The sequence below is a fragment of the Echeneis naucrates genome, chromosome 23 (genome assembly GCF_900963305.1).
Source record: "Echeneis naucrates chromosome 23, fEcheNa1.1, whole genome shotgun sequence".
NCBI classification, from domain to species: Eukaryota; Metazoa; Chordata; class Actinopteri; order Carangiformes; family Echeneidae; genus Echeneis; species Echeneis naucrates.
This window is the reverse complement of record NC_042533.1, coordinates 7,465,511-7,493,481: the sequence shown is the minus strand read 5'-3', so window position 1 is coordinate 7,493,481 and position 27,971 is coordinate 7,465,511. Positions and strand designations below refer to the sequence as shown.

General features: G+C 42.0%; 2 protein-coding genes across 2 annotated transcripts; both read left to right on the top strand.

The window, feature by feature from the left end:
• The first annotated feature begins 101 nt into the window (after positions 1–101).
• pkp2 (plakophilin 2) lies at positions 102–9,028 on the top strand. The gene is made up of 14 exons (XM_029495155.1): positions 102–366; positions 1,500–1,558; positions 2,392–2,978; positions 3,072–3,210; positions 3,303–3,510; positions 3,701–3,878; positions 4,614–4,731; positions 5,038–5,199; positions 6,176–6,181; positions 6,286–6,453; positions 7,206–7,359; positions 7,447–7,639; positions 7,741–7,828; positions 8,346–9,028. Exons 1-14 carry the CDS (start codon positions 141–143, stop codon positions 8,412–8,414), a joined length of 2,355 nt encoding a protein of 784 aa, XP_029351015.1. The 5' UTR covers positions 102–140; the 3' UTR covers positions 8,415–9,028.
• Positions 9,029–15,065: 6,037 nt separating this feature from the next.
• rassf8b (Ras association domain family member 8b) lies at positions 15,066–27,285 on the top strand. The gene is made up of 9 exons (XM_029495445.1): positions 15,066–15,173; positions 21,779–21,949; positions 23,933–24,283; positions 24,405–24,610; positions 24,710–24,913; positions 25,039–25,113; positions 25,649–25,771; positions 26,540–26,690; positions 27,170–27,285. The coding sequence occupies exons 2-9, from the start codon at positions 21,814–21,816 to the stop codon at positions 27,283–27,285; spliced, it is 1,362 nt and encodes a 453-aa protein (XP_029351305.1). The 5' UTR covers positions 15,066–15,173; positions 21,779–21,813.
• The last annotated feature ends 686 nt before the right edge of the window (positions 27,286–27,971 follow it).

Here is a 27,971-nt window from a genome sequence, read left to right as displayed (position 1 = left end):
GCAGCAGACACCTGACACCTCAGGTGCGCCTCTCTGTCCCCGCCCCCCGCTGCAGGACTTCGGCCGACCAATGAAAAATAAAAAAGCAGGACTAGGTGGATCCAGGAGCTGTGCCGGCTCAGATTAATGGAGGGACCGATATGAACCCGTACCGGAGCTCAGATCGGCCCAGCATGGATGAGATGTTCTTTAAATCCGCCCTATCTGCCCCGGACTGCTCCGGGGTGGGCGACACCAGCCTGGCTCTGCCGGCCGAGCCGACGGCGCGATCCTCGGCCAAAAGGGACCCAAACCACCGGAGTCTGCGGGTCCATCAGCAGGTCCAGCTCACTCTGGCCCGGAAGGAGAGGAGGCCTGTGCCAAACGGTGAGGGATCAGCTCAGGATCATCACGGTGGTTCACCGGTCACCCTCCAGCTATTCATACCGACAACAGAGGACAGATACGATATAATCTTCTTCGTGTTTAATCTGTCAGATAATCAGATCACCACTGAACAACAGAGTTCACCGCTTTATGGCTTCAAATAAAGCTGCCTCCTCTTGCAACCTCATTTCACCCATCAAGCTTTCCATGGAAATGTTTTTTTTTTTTAAGCAGCTTGTTCATTTCAACTGCTATAGGCCTGTGGATCTGAAACAATGAGGTATTTTACAGTATCTTGTGGTCACCCTGAGGGATCCTGGTCCTCAGTTTGGAAACACTGAAACAGACTAAAAGTCTCAGACAGAAGTCTTTGTCTTCTAAAGCGCATGTTTTGTGTTGCTGCTTCCTGCAGGAGGTCAACTGTGATTGAGGCAAAATACAGCCATAGCTCTGTGGCAGGGAGGCATGCTGTGTAGTACTTTTACTTGCCCAACAGGTTTCTGCTGTTTTATATATTTGCATAGAGGCTGCTGGAGGTGACACCTGACAGAGCTTTAATTTAAAGTCTCCCAGGAGCCATGCCCGCAGTCTTAGCGAATGTCAAGTGTGGCTGAAAGAGCTCTTCATCAACATGTTAAATGTGACTGTTTTCTCACGGGATTCCTTGATTGAGAGATGCAATTCTTGAATTAAACTAGGTGTCAAGATATCAGATATCTTGATAAGATCAAGATACATTTTTATAGAAATAAATTATATATTAAAAGTAATCATTAAAGTGATGTTTTTCTTTGATATCAATTAATCTTCCAAATGTTTTATATGATTCATTGTTACATGGTCACAGGGCTATATAATATTTTGAGGAGAAATCAATAAATAGAATCATTTAACATAAAATACAGACAATTCGTCAGTCAGTCTCTCTTCATACAAGTAAACACAATATTTAGGTTGTATTTTACAAAGATACCTGCAGTACTGTGTACTTTTATGCTTTCTCAGCTCAGGCAGTCGGGATGGGAGTCGTACTCTTGACTCAAGGAGGTGTTAGAGTTGACATGCATTTAGGTGGTTAGTATGAGAAACTGGACGCTTGAACAAAACCCTTCTGTACTTTTTTTTTTTTTTAGGAGGATTCCATTTCCAGAGAAACACAGCAAAGAGTTTTGATGCCGCAGATGTCCAGAAGGTAAGAGACTCTTTTACTGCTTTCATTCCTCATGTATGTGCAATTTGTGTCTTGGTTTAATGTAACAGTGCTGAAATTAGATACTGAATGTGTTGTGGTTGTTCTGTCTTTGAAGTTTACTTTTGACTTTTGTACCTGTCTACTATGAAAAGATTGCAATGACTCACAATGCTCGTCACGAGTTGTTGCCATTTGAATACAGGCAAATGGTCTGCAGGTGCTTCAGAGTGTCCTGATATCAAACAAATCTTTTATGCTCTTACTTTTATTTGACATTATCATTTATGCCGTTTTCACAGTAGCTGTGGTTACATTCACACATTTGATTACATGGTTTTTGATTTTTTTTTTTATCACATTTACATGTGGCAATGCATTTGTACAGCTTAAACCATAAAAAAAGGAAAAAAAGATCCAGCCAGAATGTAATCAATCAATACATTAAAATATAATATTTTGGATCGACTGTTAGCTGATGGAAAAAATTCTAAGCTCTAAAAAAAAATTTTGCTTTTGATTATTTCATTTATTTAGCAGCATTGTATGTTGATGTGTCCAATTATATTTCTGACAGAGAAAAAAATTAATTTATGCAATATAATATAATTCACATTACTGCAAATACCACGCAGTTTAATAGTTTGTTTTAGTCTGTATGCAGATTCAGAATTATGAATCCATTGGGACTACGTTGGGCCTCATTAGACTGTAATTCATTATATAACTCAGACTAGCTTACCAACTGTAAAAAGTATATTGACCTTTCAGTGAGAATCCTGTCATAAAGAGTTTGCCGTGTATTAAAGTGCAGGTTGTGATTTGTTTTTCCACAGATGAATGGATTTTCCTTCCCCACCCATTCCCTTTCAAGCATCCAAGTGCAGAGACCATCAAGGAGGGTGGAAGTGTCTCCACCACCGAGCCCGAAATTACCTCGCAGCCGTTTCAATTACAGTGGCTACCGTTTTGGGATGTGCACCCTCCCAGGACCCAATCAGTCACACAGGGTGGGATTGGATTCATTTCGGCGGTACGCCTTCTCTGAGGTACCTCGTGGGACAAAGCTGCACCTATCCACACCTACACATGAGCGCTTCCACCAGAGGAGCCTGAGACAGTCACCGGGGCAGTCGGCCATGTTTGCAAGTGCAACGTTTCAGGAAGGTGGTGAATATGGCCCTCACTGGAGTCATAATCAAACTGTGGAGATGCCCACTGCGCAGCGAAAAAGTGATGAAATGGTGCTTGATGCCGTCCAGCCTCATGAAGGGCTGTCCTGGTTGGCTCGGCTCAGGAGGGAGGGCCAGGGGCTGCACAGACTGAACTCATACCCAGCCTCGGTCACCAGCATGGAGGAGGACACGGGGAGGCAGATGGAAGTAGAACCCCCAGTTCAGCAGACACACAATGTCATGACACTGTAAGATTACGTGTATGATTGAGGTTATGAACACTTTTCTGAAACATTTATGAACTGGACAACTTTTCACTTACAGCTCTTTTCTTCACACAGCAAGTCTGAAAACAAGGCTCCAGAGATGACACTGGAGCGGGCCATAAACCTTTTAAACCAGGATGACGAGGAAATACTGATCTGTGCAGCCAGTCACATTCAGAATCAATGTTTCAAGAGCGCCAATGCTAAAAAGATGGTCTGTTTAATCACACGGGATAGTTTTATTGTCATTCAACATCTAATTTGTCAGCATGTTCAGAATGTAAAACGGCTTTTTGTCTGCATCAGGTATACTTTCTTCATGGGATTGGAAAACTCCTGCATCTCCTCGACAGCGACAATGAGGAGGTGCAACGTGTAGCTGCTGGTGCACTGCGTAATGTCATTTACCAGAGCAGCGAAAACAAGATGGAGGTGAAGGAAAGCAGTGGCTTGCCCATCATTTTGGGTGCACTGAAGAGCAGCCGTGATACAGAGACCAGAAGACAACTCACAGGTCTTTTTTTTTTTTTTTTTATATATCATTATTATTTTTTACTTTGCTACATAAAAAAGAGCTCAGAAGTGTGACTGTGAGTGTGAGTGGCTGTTGGTCTCTGTCTGTCTCTGTGTGATGGACTGGTGACCTGTCCAGGGTGACCCCGTGGCAGAAGAAGAATGTAAACGTGACTTTCTTTAACTCCTAGGTGTTTTGTGGAATCTCTCCTCTCATGACATTTTGAAGGAGCGTCTCTCCAAAGAAGCCTTATCGGTCCTCACCCGGTCAGTCCTTGTGCCCAGTTCTGGCATCTCTGAGGGTGAAAACCCAAAAGATGAGCTCCTTGCTGATACTGATGTTTTCTACTCCGCTACAGGCTGCCTGAGGTTGGTTTTGTGAAGTAAATACAGACTTTCCGTAAATAGCATTTATCTGCTTGACTTGAAAACAAATGGTCTGACTCATGACTTTACAGTGATAAACTGATAGTAGATAAAACCTGTTACTGCTTTCTCGTGAGGCCTATTTATTGGATTTGATTGTGTTTGGCAACAGGTTTGTTGTAGTCTAAGACTATGTATCATCTCTTTGGTTTGTGGTTGAACATGTTCTTGTGTGGGACGTATATCATCCCTCTGTTTACCAAGCAGGAGATATAAGACACACTGCTCTCTTGGCAACTAAAGCTGGATGAAAATAGTCAAAGTCTGAATTATTCACGGAGCTCTTTCTTCTCTCCGCTCTGCTGAACTTAAATTGCTCAGTCCTTGCTGACCCAGTCTTATCAAGTTCTCCTTATCATGTTTTCAGTTTGTTTTGTGGAGTCAGAATGATAACTGTGGTATTTATTCCTTTTCCAAGGAAAGTTGCGTTACATAAAAAAGGTTTTGTTCATCTGAGATATTATTTGTCATGATTGCATTCGGCTTTGGATCAGCCTGAGCTCTAACATAGTGTGCCCATTAACTTGTATAATTAAGCCACTGACAGAAAGGCACTCAATGTTTTTATATGGTTTGTTGTTGTTGTGAGCACTGCTGGTTTCACTAAGAACTGTTTATCTGATTAAAACGCGCAAATGTCACATTACCTTCATTGTTTCGACTTTTTCCCTTTCCCAGAAATATAAGCTCTGGTGGTCCAGATACCAGAAAAGCGATGAGGGATTGTGAGAATCTCATTGACTCCCTGGTCTACTACATCCGAGGAGCCATAGCTGACCATAAAACAGATGACAAGGTGAAATGAAATTGACAAGCATCGAAGAGAACATGTATCCTCACAGTCGGCTCCACAACAGACTGCTCTAAAGTGCAATTTGTTATAGTAAGAGGAGTGGGAAGTAGAAATTTCCACCTGGACACTTTTTTATCTGATATTTTGTAACGTGACACACTCTGCATCTGAACCACACTTGTTTGTAATCTGTAATGGATGCCCAGAGAAGCAAAACAGCTTCAGTATCTTGTATTTATACACATGATTAAACAACATGATATACTGCATCGAATTTAATATTCATCTGTATTTTTATGTCCTCTGAAGTCCACAGAGAACTGTGTCTGCATCCTGCACAACCTGTCTTATCAGATAGAAGCAGAGCTGCCTCAGAAGTACATCCAAGATCTCAGAGAATCTCAGCAAAACCTGGCTCACAAGTCGAAGACAGTCAGCTGCTTTCCTGCCCGCAGTGCCAAGATCGCAGAGGTAATCCAGCTGACAATACAAAGCATGTGATACAATATTTAGTAGCAGTTCTGGGAGAACTGATAAAATTCTGCAGGTTTAATCACCCGAAGAGCATCCTTTTGGTTTTTCTTTTTTTGTTTGTTTCTCTGTTTGTTGTTGTTGTTGTTGTTGTTGTTGTTGTTGTTTTTTTAAAAGACAGGCAACATATCTCCAAGAGTGAATGAACACTAGTTTGTTGACAGGATCACCACAGCTATCTACTTCATTTCAATGCAGTCTTAAATCACTAATTGTCATAACATTGTGGGACTGGTTCCCAAAGCCAACCATTATCAGCTTTTACGACAGTACTCACTCTTCTGGCTGCAGGGATTAGGAAAGGGCGCCACTGATGTTGACCCATGAAATGTATAGTTCCCTTTGCAATTTCAAATCCACTTCAAAAGCTGCTGGATGATTTTGAGTTCACACATTTGTGATGGCAAGTCAATGTCCCCCATCAAATGAAAAAAAATCTGTATGCTCGATGCATTAGGAGTCAGATTTTAAGACACAGTCCAGAAGCAAGAATATAGAAAACCTTTGGAGAGAAATCCAAACACAGGCCTACAGCTGTTATGCTCTGCCAGAAAGCAGTCAAGCATGATTTGCAGAATTGGCAGGGCAAGTTAGCCACCCTAGATCATATTGGATGCTTTCATATATGTGAATGTAAATTTAGCATATAAAAGGACAGATTAAAATAAAGAAACGGCTACAGGATAACAGTTTGGAGAATGCATTTTAATTAAATAGTCCTCAAGTCATTGCACACCCATTAAAGCCTTTAATCATCTGCACTGCAGCTACTCAGATGCTGCAGTGTCAATTCTTTATAATTATGTGCTTACAGAATGATGGTGTTGCAAAACAGTATTGAAGCTCAGCCAGTCTCCATGGTTAAGTAAACTTTAAATTCCTGCACAGAGACATGCATTGAGTCAACGAGAGCGAGAAATATGTGCATCATTCATTGTTAACCTGCAGCCCCCTATTGTCAATATGAACCCAGTGAACCCATCTGAGAGCTGCAGCTCATCACTTGTTTCCTCTCAGCATCTGCAGCAGCAGAGCCCTCTGCTGGAGGAGAAGGCGAATCCCCGCGGCATAGAGTGGCTGTGGAGCACCATCACTATCCGCATGTACATGTCACTGATGGCCCGCAGTGTGCGCCACTACACCCAGGAGGCCGCCATCGGAGCCCTGCAGAACATCACAGCAGGAAGTGGAGCGGTAAGGCATCAGAGTGTTTCCTTCAGCACAGAGATGGCTGCGAGTATTAACCATGCTGTTTTCTTTAGAACTCATTTGCGACATATTTGGATTTTTTATTTTATTTTTGGGTGGAAAAGGTACATCATTTATATAATAGAAACTGCAATAAATGAAGAATACTCATTAACACTGTACATTTTTATCAGTTAGATTAGAGTCTTTCAGCAAAGATACAGAAATATTCCAATTATCAATTATTCTTTCAGCTATTATGATAGATGTAATAAATATAAAGCCAGTATCTATTTTACCTGAAATGAATACTAAAACTTGTGTATGCATAGATTGAGTTTCTTCATATTCTGCTTTTGGTGGTGGGATGACAAAACAACTAGAAGAAGCACTTACTTTGATTGTTAAATAAAATAAATAATGTAATTTGTTTATTTTAATACATAAATTTTATACTTGAATGAGATTGTAACATTTTCTGACTAATGAATTAATCATAAAATATATTCAGCACTAGATTACAGGGTAACTCATTAAAGGTGAGCATTTCACTAATTGCAAAACTTGTGCATGTTAATGTAGATTCACTCATGCATTCTTCTTTTAAAAACATATTGAGTGACTCAATACACACAGATTTGTGTTGGGTTTTTTAAAGTTCTACTAATGTCACTTATTACAAAAAAAAGAGGCCTAATTGCTATATTTGTCAATGAAAATGGCAACGCATAATTCATGAATCCTGTGTGGTTTGGCAGGTAACTGAAGCCATCGCTTTCACAGTTGTTCAGCGGGAAAATGGTCTTCAGCATGTTAAGAAGCTGTTAAAGGAAGGAGAGGGTGATGTGAGGAGGACAGCCATGTCTCTAATAAGAAACCTCTCTAATTACCAGGAACTGCACCCTGACATTGGTAACTTTCCGTTCAAGCCATAAGATACCTTTAATTTTGCATGCTTCAAATTCCAGCATTTACCTTCTCTGTGTGTTCCTCCTGAAGTGAAGCAGGTGTTACCAGAGGTGGTGGGCATGCTGCCCAACGACGACACCAGCACTGACCTACCCACGGAGGTGACGGCCTGTCTCCTTCAGATCCTGATTAACCTGAGTCAGAGCAACTCGCAGCACATCAGAGCCATCGTCAACCAGGGAGCCCTTCCAAAGATCATCAACATCAGCAGCAAAGACAACGGGTAGGCATTTTTCAAAGCGAAATGCTTCTGTCTCTGATATGCAGTCTTGTGTACCTATATTGCGTGTTCAGACTGAATCATTTCATCTGTTTGTGTTGTAGTTATGGACCATCCAGAGCAGGTCAGGCTGCATGTGTCCTGCTACACACCATGTGGAAACACAGAGACCTCCAAGCTGCCTTCAAAAAGGTGGGTTCATAATAGATAATAGTCAAATTCTTTCATTTCATTTCTAATGTTCATTGTTCTTCTAAAACTCGAGTAAATATTAAAGCAGCACTAAAATATAACATTAGGGCAAGTTACATTATAAGGTAGGTTTGTTCATCTGTTTTTGATGCGTGTGATACAGTTGTTTTTTGTACTACGCTCATGAGCTTACGCTGAGTATATTTTGAGGTTATATATAATGCTGTCATGCTGTTTACCTTGTTTTATTTTGTCTTTGGTTTTATTGGGTCATTGTCCAAAACTACAAACCCATGAACAAGACTTTTTCATGGCAACACTGAGTTTTATAAGACTGATTTGGTATCTATCCATCTGGTAGCATCGCACATTCCTGTCTTTTACGATGTTTAATGATTGGACCACCAGGCAGGGCGCTAAACAGAAACAGTTAAAAAAAAAAAAAAAAAGAAGCTCAGGATCAATACAATACAGCATAAATAAAATGTCTAGAATTGAAGTTTTGTTTTTTCAACAGTGTGGGTACAGGAAAGCTGATTTCATCAATGCAAGAACAACGAAGGCTGTGAACTCTGGACGAATCTGAGCCAAAGATCTCTTATTGCTAAGAACCAGCTGCACTTGTCAACAGTATCAGCTCTCGAAGTCACTGGCTTCCCTTAACTGTGTCACAGCTGAGGAAAAGATACAAGGATTATTTTTGCTACAGTCGTATGAAATATGTTTAAAATGATAACTCTCCTTTCTGTTTGAATGTGTTGCGCATTAAGTAGCTTTGTATTTTTGTAATTGTGGAAAGCGGACAGGAGGGAGGTGTTGTGGTAAAATAGAAATAACAGGACATAAAACTCAACAGTGTTTGATGAACATTTCTGAGGAGCTATTTCTCATTTCATGGCACATTTAAAGCACTTTTTAGTTTTATACATTGTGTCTCATGTTCACAAAAACTGACAGATGTTCTGTCATTCACACGTAGAATGACAGTTAATGAACTGTAATGTAAACTTTCAATCATGTTTGTATTTTCATAGTGACAGCTTGACAGCTAATAATGATCCTACATTGTTTGAAGGACTCAAAAGTAAAAGTCACCCACAGTAAAAGTGCATTAAAAGACGAACAACTACAGTCAAAACAATTCTAAAAATTGGTCAAAAAAAAAAAAAAGAAGAAAGAAATCTGTGTATGTAAATGTATTCAAAGACAGGCTGACTTCCTACTGGAACAAAAAGAGTTGGATTTTCCAGCTTAAGTGAATAAACAGTTTTTGAGTAAACTGTATTATATTCACTTTACACCGTTTCTGCAGGCGAAGCTATGCTGAGAAAGTTCAGTTGCACATCATAAAATAATAAATGAAGAAACTTTATATGTTTGAAAAGTGGACTTTAAACAGCATTAGGTCAGAGACAAAGTGCATGTCAGTGGATGAGACGGAAACCTTCAGTGTTTGGACGGATTAATTCCTCGGGCCTCTCTCTGACTTTGAGATGAGCTGCACTGCGGCACAGCTGAAGTGGGGTGGGGGGGGGGGTTGGAGGGCTGGCGTGAGAGGCTGGGTGCCAGTTGACTTCACTGCTCCCAGACCAGGGATTGGAAAGGATCAAAAGGGAATACGATATGAACGACAGGTGAGCAGGTCCACAAGTCACCATGCTCAGGGGAGAAAAACCTGAAGCCTGAAACTCCAGCCTGAGCTCTGGTGGTCTCGCTCAGACACTTTTGCTTAAACAGCCAATTTCCCCAGAGACTGGCTTTGTCTAATGAAGCCCATCCCGACTGGGAAATCTATGTACAAAGGCCTCGCTTGAATTCAGACAGAAGTTGAAATTTCCTAAATCAAATTAATAGTATCCCACAGAGTAATTAAAGCTTTGTATCAGTGATTCTCCTTGTATCGGCATATCTGGCCTCCACAAAAGGAGAGGACATGCTGGCAGAAAAGCACTTAGTCGCTTTCTGCAAGTATATAAGACATAATGTAGCATGACGTGAGCAAAAATTGCTTTTGCGTACTGATATGAGATTATTCCTGCTGCTCATTGGTTCTGTGTGGAGCTGCTGCAGGACACTTTCATGTGTCAAAGGCATGAATGACCAGATTTGAATTTGCATTTCAGATGCAGTTGCAGAAATTGTACATGACAGACAATTGAAGGTCATTCATGAAGGATATGGGATACGTCAGTGAATCCCCCTTCAGATTTAGAGATTTAACATTTGTTTCCTGTCAATTATGTTGAACCTTTTCTTTATTTCAAGACGTTTTTAATTAATAGCTCCTGCAGAGGGCAGTGGTGTAGCATAATAACTCTTAGACTCTTAGACAAGAATTGCTGTTAAATCATCCCCAAGTAGATTGTCTTCAACATAACATTTATTTTTCCTGTTCATAAACTCTCAATCTCACATATTTTAAGTGCTTTCAGCTCTGAGATTAAACTCTAAGCCTTTCTATTTGGGGAACTAAACCAGCACTCTCCCTCTTTTTCACTAATAATCTCTAATTCACCCACTTTGTGAATGGTTTTGGTGACAAAGTCCACGATTTCCAAGCGTTTGGTTTCAGCATAAGGAGAGAGGAAAGTTTTAAGGAGGCCAAATCCTGTGAACAACAGCCTTCTTGTGTGACAGTTTATGCTGGTTTGAGCATTGGTCAGATATCTTATTATTTCACAGGAAGAACTACATCTTTTTAACTCAAATAAGGTGGCCAGACTCAAAGACAAACCTCATGGGGATTAGTTGATGAGACAATTAACGTTCCCATTTGTAACTTTCCATCATCTGTATAGTTTAGCGGATGAATGACTTTCCTGTCAGTGTGAGGGATGAAGTCGGTTACCATGAAGGCTGAGGAATGGTATTTTTAGTCCAACACATAAATAATATGTCCAAAACACCAAAATAGCCAGCGGTAACAGGTGTGGAGACACATGAGAGTGGATTTGTGGGGAAGTGATGGCACACCAGGGCTGTCACAGAATGGCTGCAAATGATTTCCAAATAGAAATAAAGAGCAGATTCTTTCACAGATCAGCAGTAGTGAAAAACAGGCTAAAAAGAAGACTTTTTCTCTACACTGAGGCCTTTGTCAGGGGCGTCAGCACTCAGGGCAAATTACTATCCACTGACATAATCACTCAAAAACTTTTTTTTTTTTTTTTTTTTTGGTGTTTCATGGGATTAAATGTGACTTTGCTCCTCTGATCTTTTGAGTTTGTCTGGAATGAAGTGCCTCGCAGTAATATCACAAACTAACTGTGCTGTGTGAAGTCAGGGCCAAGTGGCATTTAGCACAAGTTGCTGCACTTCATATGTACCTGGCACCGCCACCCAAAGACACAGAGACTCAACTGAGTGACAAAAAGTGCAGTTAAGTGATTATGGAAGTTAAAATCTTTGAAATTTAAATTTAATTTTGTGTGATAAACAAATGGGATTAAAGAAATATTAGACAAAACGTGTCCTTTCCTACAATACTAGTATGAATGTGTCTGTGTCCTTTGCTCCATCAATTATTTTAAACATGTTTGAAATTGAGCTTAAATTTGGTCCAAAGTGGTTTGAAATGACTGTCAGGGCAAAAAAATAAATTATTGAGAAAAAAAAAATCTATATTTAGACATCAGAAGGTCAAAGAGGCAGAAAAACATAATTTGAAACCTAACCAATTTAGTCCAAACCACCAAAAAGAGATAAAACATATGAATAAGCATTTTATTTAGTGACTCCTGAATCAAACTTAATCCTGTCTCTGCTTTAAAACTGACTTTGGGCAGATATAAAAACCGGAGTCCCCCCTTTTTTTAAGCTGTCCATTGTTAAGGGTCTCAGCTGTAGGTGTTGTTACTCATCAGGAGGCATTGCCTACAGCTGAGCTTAGTTTTTAAAAAGCCTCGGTCTACACCAGTACACTTCCTCTGTGGCTGAGAGGGTGTCCATCTCTTTTTTCATTTCTGGCTTTTAGTTTTGTTTTTTTTCTGGTTTTATGGTGTTTTGGAGTCATTTCAAAGTAAATGCCTCTTTCCTTTTTGGCTTCACACCTTGGTCTCCGTTTGAAAAGAACCCCTGTTCCCCTTGAGCCCGGTTATTTTGTTGCCTCTGTTTCGTCTGTGTAAGTTAATCCCTTTCTTGGTCAAAGCACAGCTAATTAAAAACACCTACACTTGCCCAGACAACAGTCTGATAGGCATCCATCAGTTGGCAGCAACAAAGCAATCCTTGTGACGATTCAGTCTCAGTAGAGAGATTTCTCCTTGAGAGAGGAGGCAGATGAAAGTGGGACAAAGGTTTTAACACTTGGACAGTCGCTCCCTAGACAAAGCAACATTTCTGAAGGCTTAGCGGAGCTTAAAAACATAATCACCTGATCTGTAGGTAGAAACTGAAAAATGTAACAACATGAACTGGGGAAAAAAAAAAAAGTGTGTAAAATAAATCTCACACACAAGCAAAAAAACAGGAGTATTTTACTTTACTGGAACTAACGAGCTGTCCATTAGATGGAAATGAAGCCTTATAGATGCAGCCAGCCAGGTAGAAAAGGACCATGTACGCGGTTACATTCTCAGATGTGCCAGGGAGTGACTAGTGACGATGAGTATGGAGAGCTTTAGAAATTCAGAGCAGTCCATGTGAACTGATTGGGGTCAAGAAGGTTGTGCTGTGACTGGAACAGAGAAAGCTGGTTCAGGGAACACATGCCGGAGAGTTTGAGAAAAGAATTAAGAGTTTCAAGTGTGTAGGTCCTGATAACAGGTCGGGTCAACAGCCAACTTTTTGACTTGATGGCAAACAACATGTGGACATTGGGGAGCAAGCAGAAGGTTAAAGATGAATTTACCGAGGAGGTGGCCAGAAATGCATGAGGAACCTGGAGACTTTCCTCCCCCCAAAAGGTCCAAAAAGTATTAAAAATTGATGTAATGGAAGAAAAGGAAGCTAAAGTTTGAGGGTAGACGAGGATTTCTGCTCTGGATGACTTACAGGACCATACCTCCAGGAGACAGCACCACCTGTCTCGATATGACTGACCAGATTGAATGTGACCTCACGTTTGTGAAGGTCCAGGATTGGTTTGAGTAAATCTATTACTAAGATTGTTATCAGTCTTTCCAAAGTGAGAACATGGGCCACATTGAACAAAACGGTATTGACTTAATATTGAAAGTCGAGATTATCAGCAGGAGTTAATGTTTTATCACCTGGCTGATCTGATGTTCTGACCATGCTACCTGCTCGGACTACAAGTATTTTAATTCTCACTTGATATGAGCATAGAAATCAATCTGCTTTACATTTAGACAGCGGCCCACTCGGTGTGAATACCGTTGATCTCCAGTAGAGACAAAGAATTTTTTTACATAAAGCTGGTTCCTCTATTGGTGGATGTTTTTCATTTCCACCCAGTCAAGGCTTAGTTTGGCCTCAGGAAGAGCTGGTACAGCTGCACAGGTGTTTTCACTCACGAGACCTCTGCCCTGCCTGATGCATGGAGCAAATTTAAAACAATTGTGCCTGGCAGGAAAGTGACAAACATATCCATCACACCCACAGTCGGGCAGAAAAGTGAAAACATCAGTGAAGGATCTTGAACAGTTTGTCAATCTACAAATTGGGCAATTTTATATTTCTAACTTGAAGGCTTCATCACACATCACACGCAAATCTGCGCCTGTTGCTGCTCTGCCCTATGCCTTCATTTTGTGAGGAATAACCAAACCAGGCCTTAAATCCTCAAAGCATCTGTCAAAGCTTCTCACCGCTGACTGCAAAGAAAACATCAATCACTCAGGGTCTGATCGTCACAACAGCCAAAACCATATGTTGAGGATTAAATGCTGAGTTAAGTTTGAAAGTAAAGTGTAGCCTGAACCCAGAACACTGGAACAAGTGAAGAACTGCTATAGGTTTAATGACTTTATGATTCGTGTTAATATGTTTTGTTTGCGTTTAACTGAGCGAGACAAAAATGTGAAATGTAGATTCAGTCACTGATTGTCCAAAGCTGAGCAGAAAAAAAAGCTTCTCTTAGTTTGAGCCTAGATTGTAACATCAGCAGCTGGCTGACACTGAGATGACGGTTTTCTGAAAAGCTGAAGGTCATCAGGGTTTCTGCAATGTTCAGCAATAAAGTCAGCTGTCATGATTAATGCAGGCAGACATGAAGCCACTAGAGTTGAGTGGAATCTAAATAAGGACAAACACACACAGGTGAAACACGTTGATGTGTCTGGGCTTTTAAACCTTTAAATGACAGCAACAAAGGAAGTTTGTTGGCTGTGAAACTAAAAGCTGAGGATGCTGAATACAAGCCAGGAATGGGAGGATGAACTGTTTTTGTTTCAAGCCTTTTTTTTTTTTTCCTTCCCCCTCCTCCTCTCTGCACATAACCTTCAGTGAAACTCGTTGTGCAGACACACATTTCTCCAACCTGCAGAAGTGCGTTTAATGCTAGTGGAGACCACAATTTTTCCAAAGATACCAACTATTATGGCAGACTGCATCTTTGGAGCGAAGTATGTGAAATAATGAAGGGGACATCTAAAATATGACAAGGTGCTTTAAAAAAGCATGGTCTTGGCTCGAAAGCTTTGCCATAAAGAATTGAAAGGATTCAGATGTGAATTTAAAAAAATTGTTTTGTCACAATGTGAAGATCATTAAGTTCTACATCTGACAGAAAATGTGATGTTGGACTTCTACAACACAAAATGCATGATGAGAAGTGAAGTGGGAGACATCTGTGTTCAGAAAAAACCTTAAAAATGAAATATGTTCACGTTGATAGACTTATTGAGGGAGATGTTTGAGTTTCCTGACTCCATCAGACTTCCTGTTTTGTTTTTTTTTTTGCTCTCCATTTCTCTCCTTTCCATCTGATCCCTGCCAGGACACCTTTTATTAACTTCATTAGATTGAATCAAAGTCCACATGTGGGCCAGTGCAGCACATGGAAACACAAACACACCCCCACCCCCCCTCCTGGTTCGGTGTGAGTGCAGCTTTAACCGGTCCATCATGCCTTGCGGTGTCCTGGTTGTGTTCCGATGTAATTTAGAAGGAGCTCCGTGACCCCCCCTCCCTCAGAGCAGCAGGTCACCGGGCGGAGTGGCGGATGTGTGGAGCTCCGTGTCGGATGTCCGACGGCCGGCTGACCGAACGCGTGTTTACCTCCAGCCGGGCGATCAGAGGCGGGGACGGAGAGCAGCTTTCATCGGGGGGGGGGGGAGGCAGAGGAGGATCGGCTCGGCTCGGCTCTCTATAAACACGATGCCCCGCAGAACATGCTGCGGGAAGTGTGGGATTTCAGCCCGGGGAGAGACGCTCCGACAGACAGGTATGTGGGGCTTTAACACGGAGGACGGCCGCCTGTCAATGCGCCAGACAGCAGCTGCAGAACTTTACTTTACATCGTTCATTTAAAGGTTTTTCATCTTCAGGGATGTTGTGCTCTTTTAGACTGCTTCCCTAAAAGGCTGTGATAGTGGACAGATACTCCTCATGGTGACATACCTGATCCATGAGCCAGCAGGAAGTGAGTGAGTGTGTAGTCATTCTGTGTGTGTGTGTGTGTGTCTGTGTGTGTGTGTGTCTGTGTGTGTGTGTGTGTGGGGGGGGGGGGCTCTGCTGAGCCCTGCAGTGATGAATCTCTTAATAGAGTTGTGCTATAAGAGCTCACTCAGCAGTGGTTTTAATCAGAGTTCCTTCAAACCAGCCGGACAGCTCCAGTAGAGAGTAATGAGTCCTTGAAGTCCATGTGTGACTCAGGGAAGGGCAACATTCATCCACAGGCCACAGTGGACACAGCCAGTGCTGCTCCACCTGTTTATTTGGCCTGAACTGCATTCGCTGAAAGGTTTTTCTGCTTGTTCGTTCATTCATTCGTGCATTTCTTTTGGAAATGCATTTTCTTGTTGATGTACCGTCTCATGTTCCAATATGAGAAATCACTGAAAAATCTCTCTAGCACAGTTCATTTAATTAACTTAAAGCCCTTTACAGAGCAATTCTTGACTATCGTTGAACTGTCCTAATGACTGTGTCATGATTGAGCTTCAAGATGTTTGGTTTGGTCAAAAATGTTCCAGTTCCAACAAGCTTGGAGATGTTGTTTTTTTTGTTGTTGTTGTTGTTTTTAAGGAAAAAGCAGCATTATCATGTGAAGATCTCAAAAATGGAGTATGCATTTAAATATGTCTATGACTTAATTTGAGTCATCACATGCTGGGAAATAAGTACTGCACCGTTTTGAGTCTTGAGTCAGCTTTAAGGGGAACTTCTTGTCCATTGGGAAGCTGTGAAGGTCCAGTCAACATGTGAAAAGACCATTTTATTTTTATCCTCCTCTTTCAATCTGATCATTTGACTTCACAATGCATTGTTTCCAGTACATTCGCTTGCATCTTCTGTATTTGCATAAAGGTCTGTTAAGAGGAAATTTCTCATTTAATGGATTTTCACAAAGTAAATCCAGTCACCTATTTAACAGCAGACACCCCCCCCAGGACAACTAAGCTCCAAGACTTACAGGTTTAAAGGCTTATTGTCTTTGCTGATTAGTTTCAACTTTGAGACTGCATGGTGTCACCCAATATTAACAAATTGCAATAATTCTAAATAACTCTACAAAGTTGAATAAAAATTAAAACCCTGAGTTGAATTTTAGAGTTTTCCTCATTTTTACAGCAGTTTAACACAGCCTGTTTCTACACGTGGAAGAGGAAATGATGGCCAATATCCGTCTGCTGCAATATGAGGTGTATGCTGAACATTTCATTTGTTGCGTTCATGCAAAACACCTCCCAGGTTGTTTAGAGCAAAATCCTACATTGTTTCTTGTAGTATAGATGACTGACAGGCGCCGGGATGGAAAGCTGTGCTGTCTGATTATTCTCTGAAGCTTTTCATTCTGCTTATTGCAACCTTCGTTACACCTGCTGCCAGCTCAGCTGACAAAGTTGATGTGGAAGTAATCTCTTACAGACGACGCCATTCAGTATATAGGAGGCAGGAATGTTGTGGATTCATATTCATTGCAGAATGCATTAATAGCAGCATTCCCTCATGTAATCTTCTGATGATAGTGAAGCGGAGCAGGACAGAGGAGACAGCTGTGCGCCAGCTCAAACTCAATCATTGGCATGATAGTGTCTTTGCTGCATCCCCTGAGTGTCCAAGATGCTCCATCAAGAGAAGTGGCATCATGTCTGAGGACAAGGGTCAAATCCTAATTTAATTTGCTTTTTATATTAGAAAAAGCTGCTGACACAAGCATTTCCTGTGGGTATTTTTAGCCTGACTATAGCAGCACAGCTGTAGGAGTGGCACTGTCGGACTGGAGAAGTGGCCATGAAATCCAGTGCTGTTAATTTGCTACTTACTGACCGTATGCAGCTGATTTAAGGCTGTGTGCGGTTTTTCAGGTGATGTGGAAGGAGAGATTAGTTTCCTCTTCAGGAGGTGAGCTAAACCATATTCCTTCAGTTGGAACTGGTGTTGTTCTATACATGGAGATGAGTTTGGAGGGTTTTTTTTTTTTGCAGCACTCCACGCAATCCTGAATTTGGGGAAACCCCACTGTAGTGCACACCTCCATGGTTTCCCCGAGCCCACATTCAGAGGAGACAGAAAGGAAGTGACGGGAAAGCACCGGTTGGCTCTTAATTGTCAGCGATTGTTTGGTTTACTTTCCCAGACCGTGCCCTCCAATCAATGCAGTCATCTGTGTAAGGCTCGGACAAAGCCAGAGTTGTGTCGCCATGGTGAGGGATTGTTTGCATCCAGTCATGCTGTTAGCCATGAGGGCTCACACACACACACACACACACACACACACACACACACACACACACACGCATCCTGCATGATCTTTTGTCTGTACAGCACTTTTTTTTTTCCCCAGTGGACCCCCCTACTGCTGCCACTGCCTCCTTGTTACTTTGAAAATTAGCCCCTGATTGCATCATCGTCTGTTGTTGAGCTGCTCCAAACTCATCACATCTACAAGAACTAGTGTTCACGAGTGATTACCATCACTGACAGTGTGTTTTTGAGAATATGCAGTAATGTACTGCTTTTATCTGACAGGTAGCAGCAACTTTGAGAGTTAATTGAGACTTTTTCCCCCCTGGCAACAATATTCTGCTTGTTGGCAAGGTGTTGGGGAAATGAGCAGAGGTCAGAGGTTCAAAGCCAATCAATGAGTCTGTTAAACTTTAATTTAGCGGTAGACTGAAAGCATCAAGCTGAGCAAGACAGGAAATGAACTCCTAGTCTGGTATTTTGCATTTAACCCCAGGTGTTTTGTTTGTGTTGTGTTACGAGCTTTCTTTACATTTTCCCATGAGAATATCTTTTTAATGCTCATCTCAGAGATTTAAGGAGCTTTCAGTGGCATTTGATCCATCTCAACTGTTCAACTACATCAGTGTAAGTGGAAACGGAAATAAGCAACAGTGACTCGCCACTCTGTGTCCCCTCCCTAACTCTGCCTTTCTGTGGCATCCTGAGAATGAAACTTCAGGGGAGGCTGAAGACCGAAGTCACAACTAAGTTTAGCCCATTCACGGCCCACACAGCGCTACTCTAACACTATGTCTGAAATCTGAATGGTTGCAGTAAAAGTTGTTCATTCGTATTAACTAAAGGCAGCAACCTTTCCTCTCCCCTTTCCATCGCGCCAACACAACCAAAATGAACATGGATACATCTCTGCCTTCGTAGCCCTTTACTTTTAGGGGTAATGCTTAACAAATGTGGCGGCCATCAGATCCAAAACAATGGGAAAACGTTACATAATCTAACAGACATTGGGTGCATTGTGTAATTTCACACCACTGGGCCAGTGCTATAGTTCAGTTTTGTCACACAGCATGGTGGACAGATGCAGAGGGGCAGAGAATCAAAACCAACAAAGACAACGTCATTTAAACCCTAATGAGATTTGTAACATTGCAAATAACTGAACTCCTTCCATTATCTCTGGCAGCTTACTTCCTGTGTCTGGATCAGGATGATGATATCATTTCCTATAAGCTCATGTCGTTCATGAGCCAAACATCAAGGCTGAATATGTTGAAGGATGCATGTGTCTCCCATCCTGTATTTTCTATGAATAGATTAATAAGTGAAGCGGGAATGTCGTGCATTGAGAGACTTTTTATTAACTGTGACTAATAGGAAAGGAAATTCCAACAGATAAGGCACCTTTTTCACGGGGCCTGAGCTTAATCGCCATGAAAATGTATCTCAGTGAACAGGGCCGGATACTTAATAAGGAAATATACACTGTAAAGTGAAGCCGGACCAAAATAGAAAGGCACATGTCGCAGCATACTAATTTTGTATGTACACTCCATGTAGCCCATATGATTTATTTATTCACACTGTGGAGGCAGGGGGGGCTTCAAAGAAACTGTGATTTAGATCAAAGACGTAACCAGAGAGCATGTGGAAATAGTATGATGAAAAAGGAGCGCAGCAACAGCAATAAAGGGTCTGGTGGGGGAAGCAGCAGAGGTGGATGAGACATGGCAGGTATCCTAATGATTGAAGTGTTGGAGGTTGCGAAGAGAAGGGTAAAGAAAATCGAGGCTCAGACTTCAAAGGTGATGTCGTTTTGAGCTGCTGAGCAAGAAATTCAATTAGTTTGACATCAATAATCACAGCTTCTGTATCCTGTTCACTGTAGCTCAATGCTGCGAGATTGAGATTTTCATTGGACTCACCAAAGGAGAGCATCTCTGTAGCGATGAAAAGGATGAAAGCTTATGAACCGATAGACGTTCTCAGCACCTAAATTGCACCTGCTTATAATGAAAGCCTCCTTGCAGATGCTGTGCTGTTTGTGTCAAGGAACCGATGGGAACGAGTCAAGGAAAGAAAGTAACTGTAGATATTTGGTGTCGCGTTGTTTCCAGTCTTGACCTAACGTCTTCTCCTTCTATATGTGTTCTTTCCACATTCCTCAGCAGTTGAGCTGCACAGTCTTTTTTTTTTTTTTTTAACTAAACTATTACTTTAGTGTAAAATATGGCTTGTAGTCTGGAGAAGATGGGCTCAGTATTTATTTGAACTTGAATGGCATGAAAATTAATTCTGCTCAAATTACAGGACTATGAAAATTATATCAGAGCAGAGTGAGACACTTCAGTACGACTTCTTGCATGGATGTGCAGCAAATGTGTGTGTTTGTGTGTATTCAGAAGCGTTCCAGAGAGCAGGTTTACACACTTGTGCCAACTGGCTCTTCCTCCCGGAAAAACCCCCATCTGGGTCTGGATATCGCCCCTCTTTGAATAAACACAGTATTGCAACATGTCGACTGCAGCTGTGAAAATGTCAGTTGTCATCACCTCATCAGTTTGGATGCTGTGTGTTATGAAACCATGTCAGAGAACTTTTTGTCAACAAACTGTACATAAACTACTTAAGACAAGTTTTTCCTAAGAAACATTATGCCCAAGTTAGAAATAGTTGTTGATATTTTTTTTTTTTTTTTTTTTTTGTTAAAGTCAAATCTTATCTGGGCATCTGGTGGTTAGATCAGAAACCAACAGCACAGTAGTTTCACTGCAGACTATTAATCTGTTTTATGCTGCATCTTGGGAGCTACATGTTCATTAGCATATGCTTTCATCATTCCTCCTAAAGTGTTTCCAGTCTTTCTTCAGACTAGCCCGACCTTCACTTTGTTTCATTCTCCTCTAACAAGGTGAATGAAACAAAGTCCACCCGCGTTTACCCATCTGTCCCTCCACCGTCCCCTGCCTCTGTTCATGCTAATGCTCTCTTTCCCTGGGCTGTAACAGGTGTCTGGGTTCAAATACATCCTGCCGTTTCTGTCTGCATTTACAAATTGTCCTGCTCCACGTCAAATGCAGCCCTTGCCCTCGCCAGATGCCTCCAGTGCAGACGAGTGTGCAATGTAATTGAGACCCTGTAGGAGAAGGCCTTGAGGGGAAGCAGTAGGAACATTGCAGGAGGTGGAAGTCCCGTTCCAGCTGTAATGAAGATGGAGGGCGGCTCGATTGTTAAGGGAAGCTTCGAGCAATATGAAGGACAAGGATCACAGCAGAGCTGATGGGCCAGTCAGGAAGAAGGGAGGCTGCTGCTCAGTAGGGTGCAAAAGTCTGAGCATTAGGCATCTGGTCCTTCACTGCTCTGTTGCTCTGGCCTGCTGCTGTGGCCTTGCCAGGTTTGTAATGACTGCCTCGCTGTTGAGGTGCTTGTGTCAGCAGTTTGAAATGGCTCTCGTTCTGCGTGCACGCAACCACTGTGTTCCTCCACCGACACCAGTGAATGAAAAATATGTCGAATGAGGCCTGCCAGACAGATGCAGTTGCAGCACAACACGTGGATTGTTGCAATACTCAATCAGCAGCACAACAGGAAGCCGCTGGGGTTTTAAGTGTTTTAAGTTGTTAAGTTGTTGGTATACAGGGAACTTGCGTCACCAGCACAATGATCTGCTGTATGTTTACATCAACATCTTCACTTATTCTTGCTTGCTACGTCAAATAGAAATTTGAAACACGACAAACTGAAACTGGAGACTGATATTTACTGTCAATTTAGCTCTGGTTTGGTCTCCACCAATCTCCTCTATAGGTGTTAAATGTTCCACTTTGATCACGTCATGTCTGCTCTTTAGTGCTTACAGCTAGCTTTTTTTTTTTTTTTTTTTTATATGTATGTTTTATTGAGCTTTGTGACCAAAAACAAAGTAGAGAGCGATGGGAATGAACCAAACTAATGCAAAAACTGCAAAAATAAAAACAAAAGCAGCTACCAGATGCTACAGCTCTCCGGACAGTTACCACTGAGTCTTTGAGGTTTTCACCGTAAGCAACTTTCACATTATACTTCTATCCCTATGTCCCATTGTAAAAATATCATCTTCAACAGAAGGATTGAATTTTTACTTATTTTTTTTTATTCTAGGATGGACACTAAGTCTTTGTTAGAACCCCCTTGTGATGTGGAGGAATGAGGGCCTCTGGATGAAGGCCATGGAGCTCAAAGTCTGGGTGGACGGAGTGCAGCGAATCGTGTGCGGGGTCACGGAGTTCACCACATGCCAGGAAGTGGTCATTGCTTTGGCACAAGCCATTGGTAAGATAAGAAAATATCCTTCGTAGGGTATGAAAAACAGAAGGTTTATCTGCCCTGTTCACAGGTGGCACACGTCTGAAGCTGAGCAAATGTGAACCGTAAGTGAGAAGAATGATTAGTTTCTTGAAGGAGAATTCGCAGTCAGATGAAATACTGACAGAGCTCAGTTATTTAATGCAATGAGATGAAATGTCATGCAAAGTCAGCTAAATTAGATTGTGGCCTATTTAATTCTCTACAGGGACATTCTGTCCAATATTTGCCAGTTAGGTTTATACGTACTGGAGATGATCAATTGCATTAAAATGAATTGCAACTTGAAGGAAGGAAGTGATATTCACAAAACATAATATAAAACAAGAAAAACCTGAGAGAAATAAAAGAACACCCTGTTTTTTAGACACTGAACTGACTGGAGGGTCCATGAAATGTTATGTGTCCAGGACCATGAGATTATGATGTTTGTACACAGAGAGAGGTGCACTGTCTTTAAAAAAACAGACAGATTTATCACAAATCCCATTAATGGATTTTTTTTTTTTTTTTTTTCCCCTTTGAGCAAAGACGTTTGCATCTCTCTCACAGTGACAGTGTAGCAGGAGTTATAGCATTCAGTGTCCTTTGTATTTCCCTCTGCCTTTTGTCCAGGCCAGTGCACTTTGATGTGAATGGCTGTAGTGATGAATGTGCCTCTTTTACAAGGACCCTTACTGTGCAAAATGAGGGTGAGGGTGCAATGGGCAGTGTTTAGCGCTTATCTACATGCATGCAGACAGGAATGCAAGCACACACAAACACAGAGAGAGTGAGAGAGAGAGAGAGAGAGAGCTGTGAACTATTGATCCTAGTCCTTTTTCCCAACACAGTCACTGTTTGAGTTGAATTTTCCCACTGTAAAGTTCTTTCAACAAGCACTGGCAGAGTCCTTTGAGTCGGCCAATGCTGGGCGAGCGTGGGAGAGTTGTAAAAGAATTCAGTGAACTGAGATTTGTGCATTTGATTGGACCACAACGCATATTAAGCCCTCCTCCTTCTCTTTTTGCAAAACCGTCTATGACAGGATAGTTTAGAGGAAAGTCTACAATGAATGTGTCAACCCAAATGTGTAACATTTTCTAATTGTGCTGCAGCAATTAAGAAATGTAAAAAATGTTAGCCATTGTGACAAAACACAACCTTGTCAAGAACCTTGCCCCTATCAGTTTAGTATTTTCTCTGTTTAGCAGCCATAAACATTGTGTCATTTGTATAATAAAAGTGAAGTGTGTATTTGTGGCCAATGCTGAAGCAATCAGTGCCAACAATAGATCCTTGAGGAATACCGCAGGTCAGAGGTACCTACAAGAAGAAGGCATCACCAACTACAAATGAGGAGTCAATAAAAGGCATCACTGTTGATTTCAGCCCATTATTCTGAGAAATTCACTGAGATAGGAAACATTTTCAACACAAAAATATCGTCAAATCCAACTTGTTGTTGGCTGTTTTACTGATCATATGTTAACATTACTTCCTGATCAATACCAGGCCTCTCTCTCATATCTATCGTGTCTATCTCACTGCATTTGGAATAATTTTCTTTGTGTGTCATAACGATTGCTGTCTCACCAAAGTCACTCAGCAGCTGCCATCACTGAATTAATCCTTTAATGTGTAATCTGGCAGGAAGTCCAGTGGAAAAAGGTACCTAGCATTATGTAAGACCCAGGGGCCATCAGGGTCTTAAAAGGCTCCTTGAGAACTCTGTGTTGGTGTTTGATCAAAGGACAGAACAGGAATTAATGTTCTCCAAAGTGCATTTATAAACAAACCAGGTGACAGTGCACAGGGAAGTGTCTGGACCTGAAGCAGATCTGGAACCCATCATGTGCTATTGCTGTCAGTTAATGGCACTAAAGTCCCTGAATACTGGATTTATCCTTTTTTGTTTATCCTGATAATATTAAATATTTAGCCGTTTTGTTTTTTGTTTTTCCCCCCCAGGACGTACCGGACGATATACACTGATCGAGAAATGGCGGGAAACAGAGCGTCACCTGGCTCCACATGAAAACCCGGTGGTGTCCCTCAACAAGTGGGGTCAGTACGCCAGCGACGTGCAGCTCATCCTCCAACGAACCGGCCCCTCTGTCAGCGAGCGGCCCACCTCTGACAGGCAGGCTCGGGTCCCGGAGCGTGGCTTCTACCGCCAGAGCCTCCCACCTCTGGCCAAGCTCCGCCCATCAGGGACGGACCGCTCGCTTAAACGAAGAGAACCCAAACGAAAGTCTCTGACCTTTACTGGGGGGGCCAAGAGTCTGCGAGAGATATTTGGAAGAAGCAAAGATGCTGAAGGTAGATAGTTCACTTTTCGTGTCCAGTATTATTACTTACTGGTGCCACCGGCAATTTCTTTCCTTTACTGATTAGCCTACTTACCCTACCTATCCATCCATCCATCCATCCATCCGTACAGCCAAACAGCTGCAACAGCACAGTGTGAGCCTGAACCTGAGCAGGGCTGGAGGTGTTGGAGAAGCATCTGTACCTGGGAGTCCTGCCAGAGAGCTGAGCCGCCTGGTGCAGCTGCAGAAGGACAAACTCCAGGCTCTGGAGAGCCGTCTGCTGGGCTGTGAGGCCGAGCTGGGAGAATGGGAGGAAGCTGCTTGCAAGGCCAACGAAGTGAGGAAACCCCAAAGCTGCCACGGCTGTTGCCTAGAAATATTGGAAACTAAATGTTCATGTCTTTTAAACGTTTGTGATCTTAATTTTTGTCACCAGAGAGAAAATCTGGAGGAGGAGCTGCTGCTTGTGGAGCAGCAGGTGAGGAGGAATGATGCTGAGATCGAGGAGGAAGAGTTCTGGCACAATGAGCTGCAGATCGAGCAGGAGAGCGAGCGGCAGTTCCGGCAGCAGCTGGCTGAGCTGCAGGGTCGCATTCGTGAATGTGAGGCCAAGCTTTCAGAGTACTTTGTGCGCATACAGGTGAGCTTGGCATCTAAGACGCTCCCTGTTCTCACTGGATTCATAAAAAGCAGGGAAAGTGTCAGTGCTTTTTTCCTTTGTTGGGTCCCTAAGATCTTTTTTTTTTTTTTTGTCATGCTGTGGAGAACATGGAAACAGGCCTGGAGCAGGAACGGCTGCAGCAGGAGGCCGAGCTCCACCAGAAGGTCAATGAGAACGAGGTAAAGGACTGCTTTCTTTGGTTTTTGCTTAGTTTTCAAAACACTCACGACAACGTTCACGTCACAGAATCAGCAATAACAGAGGGTGAAACAGAAGATTCAGTGCCATACGGAACATTTAGCTAAATCTTTTTAAATTTCCTCTTGATGAAAAACCAATCAGTATCGCCTCTTAGAAATCACTTGACCCCTTCAGAGGTTCATGCGGTTGGGAAATGAAATCTGCTCATTTGATTGTAAATGAAAGAATTAGCAGAGACCAATTATGTCTTCTAACACCGGAATAATGGGCCATTTCCCCAAAGTACATAACTAAAAAGTTTTTTTTTTCTTCATCTTTCCATTATAAGATGACTACAGCTCAAAATACCTGCCTTTTTCTCAGTTTCTCAAATCCTCAACTTGAAAACACACTCAATCATAAAAAAAAATCCTCCTACATGTTTGAGGATTAGTTTCCTTTTTGCTCATCCCCTCTAAGAAGTTGCAGTGAGCTCTGGCTTTCACTCTTCACTTCTTCCTCTCTGGATTTCAGGTGCAGGTCCAGCTGGAGAAAGTGAGGTCGGAGCTGGAAGTCCAGAGCCAGCAAACAGCACGACTGGAGAGCAGCTGCAGGGCGTTGGAGCGCTCACTTGGCCAGTCAGGCAAGAGATTACAGGTCAGCTGGGATTCTTCTGTTTAGTACAATTTATTTTATTATTTTTACCAACACAAACTCAACATTGCCCAGAATGTGACACAACCTTGGTAGTTTACAAAAAAGAATATGGGTTGTCTCAGTGTTTCTGGAGGACACTGTAGAAGTTTGACTTTAGAAAATGTATTAAAAGTGCTAATTAAAAAGTTTGAGTCCCTGGTAAACAGGTGGAACCATAGAAATTTAAGCTCATTAAGTGGTGGGCAGTGAAGCGTAGTTTAATCTCTGGCTTGCAGGGTTGTGCAGCAGATACATGCATCCTAGTATGAGTTGAAGATCACTGTGTATAGGCGAGGTCCAGCAGGGGGTGGGAAGCGTGAAGTAATGAGAAGGGAAAGGGAGGAAGAATATTGCGGCATTCTCAGCCTGATTAGAGAGGGGCCTGAATAAGTACACAATCCTTTGGCTGCGGTTGCGTAACCATCTGGGAGCTAAGTCTTCTCTTCAGCTGCCTCAACTGGGCTTTAACTTCTGGATACAGATCCAGAGTACTATACCCAATTGATTTTCACATTTTAAATCCATCTCTGTTTAGAAGAAGCAAGATGCAAATTAGGATTTCAGCAGTTACCTATATACCTACACTAGTGTCTGTAAGCTTAAATCTAAAGCTAAGTTACTGATAGGTGGATTGTGGGATGTGATTTCTGCACCTTATGTCAGCCCCCATGCACAGGCGTGACTTTGTTGTAATGGGTTTTTTGTTTGTTTGCTTTTTTCCCTCCACAGGAAAAGGAACAGGAGCTGGAACAGCTGACAAAAGAGCTACGACAAGTCAACCTGCAGCAGTTCATTCAGCAAACTGGCACCAAGGTCACTGTGCTGCCTGCTCAACCTACAGGAGAGAACGACAATGGCACGTACACACACACGTATCCAGGTACACACCAGCAGTCTTCATGACTTACCATTGTTGCATCATCTTGCTCAAATTCACTTTAAGTGTTTTTTTCATGTGTAAAAACAGAGAAACAATGGCCAGGTCGCCACCTCGTGGTCACTCTGAGACTTGCAGGTTAGACAACAACTGTTGTGCCCTGGCAGCTTAAGTCTAAAACCCTATTACATGGAGCAAATCAGCAGCCATGAAATGCTGTAAGAGTTTCACAGCAAGTCAAAAAGAAAATCTTCCATTTTCTAAAAAGGAAAAATCCAGACCATCCAGAATGGTTTGCTGTGAGTTTGTGTTTGACATGTCTGCACAAAGCACCAATGGCAACTTTTGCCATCAGTATTAATGTAGCACATCTTTGAAATAACAGTGACTGAAATCATAAAAATGAAGTGTGCTGATATCCGTCATGCTGTATAACTTGGGAAATCAATGTTGTGTTTGGCTTTTAAACAATCCTGTTCCAGACATGGAGTCCGGCTCTCTGACCAGACGTGGCTCCTCACGTCTCTTACCCAGTGACCTTCGTGCTCTTCAGAACACCATCTCCTCCAGCCTCAACCCAGAGGGCATTTATGTCTGAGCCGGGGCAGCAGGTCATGCCGATGCCACAGGTCTGTTTGCTCTAAAAGGGATGCCCACAGACTGTTGAAATGGTCCTGAGCATGGCACTTAAACAAACCCAGCTCCAGAAACATCCTAACTGTAGAGGATGTTGGGAAAATACATCACATGGAGGGTCAGCTGGGTGTCATGAAAGACAGTTTGGTGTGATTTGTGATCTTTTTTTTTTTTCTTTTTTTTTTTGCACTGCCTCCTCTTCCATTTTTAAAGGACTGACACTTGATGTCAACAAACATTGAATCTACTCTGTGTACTCTAATGGATTCCTCTTTAAAAACTACAAGCCAGCAGATGTATTCTTGACAGGAGGAGGCTTGATGCGAGCAGTATGGACAAACTTTATTTTTATGTTTTGAATCATAAACTGCAGATATGGTCAGGATGCAGGACTGGACATATGCATTGACAAAGAAATAATTCATGCACGAGCATGCACAAACAGCCACACCACATCTGATTGCCTTACTCTGGTGTTTTGAAACCAAGCATCAATAAGTCCGTTACTCAAGGTAGCTACTGAATTCTATGCGCCATATAAATTAAATCGCCAAGCACCAAGTCAATGGATCCCTTGTCATGGTGACTGATGTCAGTGTAGTACTATTTTTTTTTTTACAACATGAACTTTAACTTTGTTCCGTATTT

What these genes read in the sequence shown, in the direction of transcription:
- rassf8b (XM_029495445.1), top strand. Translation starts at nt 21,814, where the DNA reads ATGTGGAGGAATGAGGGCCTCTGGATGAAGGCCATGGAGCTCAAAGTC. An exon ending in CTGCTTGCAAGGCCAACGAA is followed by an intron (nt 24,611 to 24,709) that starts GTGAGGAAACCC and finishes TTTTGTCACCAG; the next exon opens with AGAGAAAATCTGGAGGAGGA. An exon ending in AGTACTTTGTGCGCATACAG is followed by an intron (nt 24,914 to 25,038) that starts GTGAGCTTGGCA and finishes CATGCTGTGGAG; the next exon opens with AACATGGAAACAGGCCTGGA.
- pkp2 (XM_029495155.1), top strand. Translation starts at nt 141, where the DNA reads ATGAACCCGTACCGGAGCTCAGATCGGCCCAGCATGGATGAGATGTTC. An exon ending in TCCGCTACAGGCTGCCTGAG is followed by an intron (nt 3,879 to 4,613) that starts GTTGGTTTTGTG and finishes TCCCTTTCCCAG; the next exon opens with AAATATAAGCTCTGGTGGTC. An exon ending in ACCATAAAACAGATGACAAG is followed by an intron (nt 4,732 to 5,037) that starts GTGAAATGAAAT and finishes TGTCCTCTGAAG; the next exon opens with TCCACAGAGAACTGTGTCTG.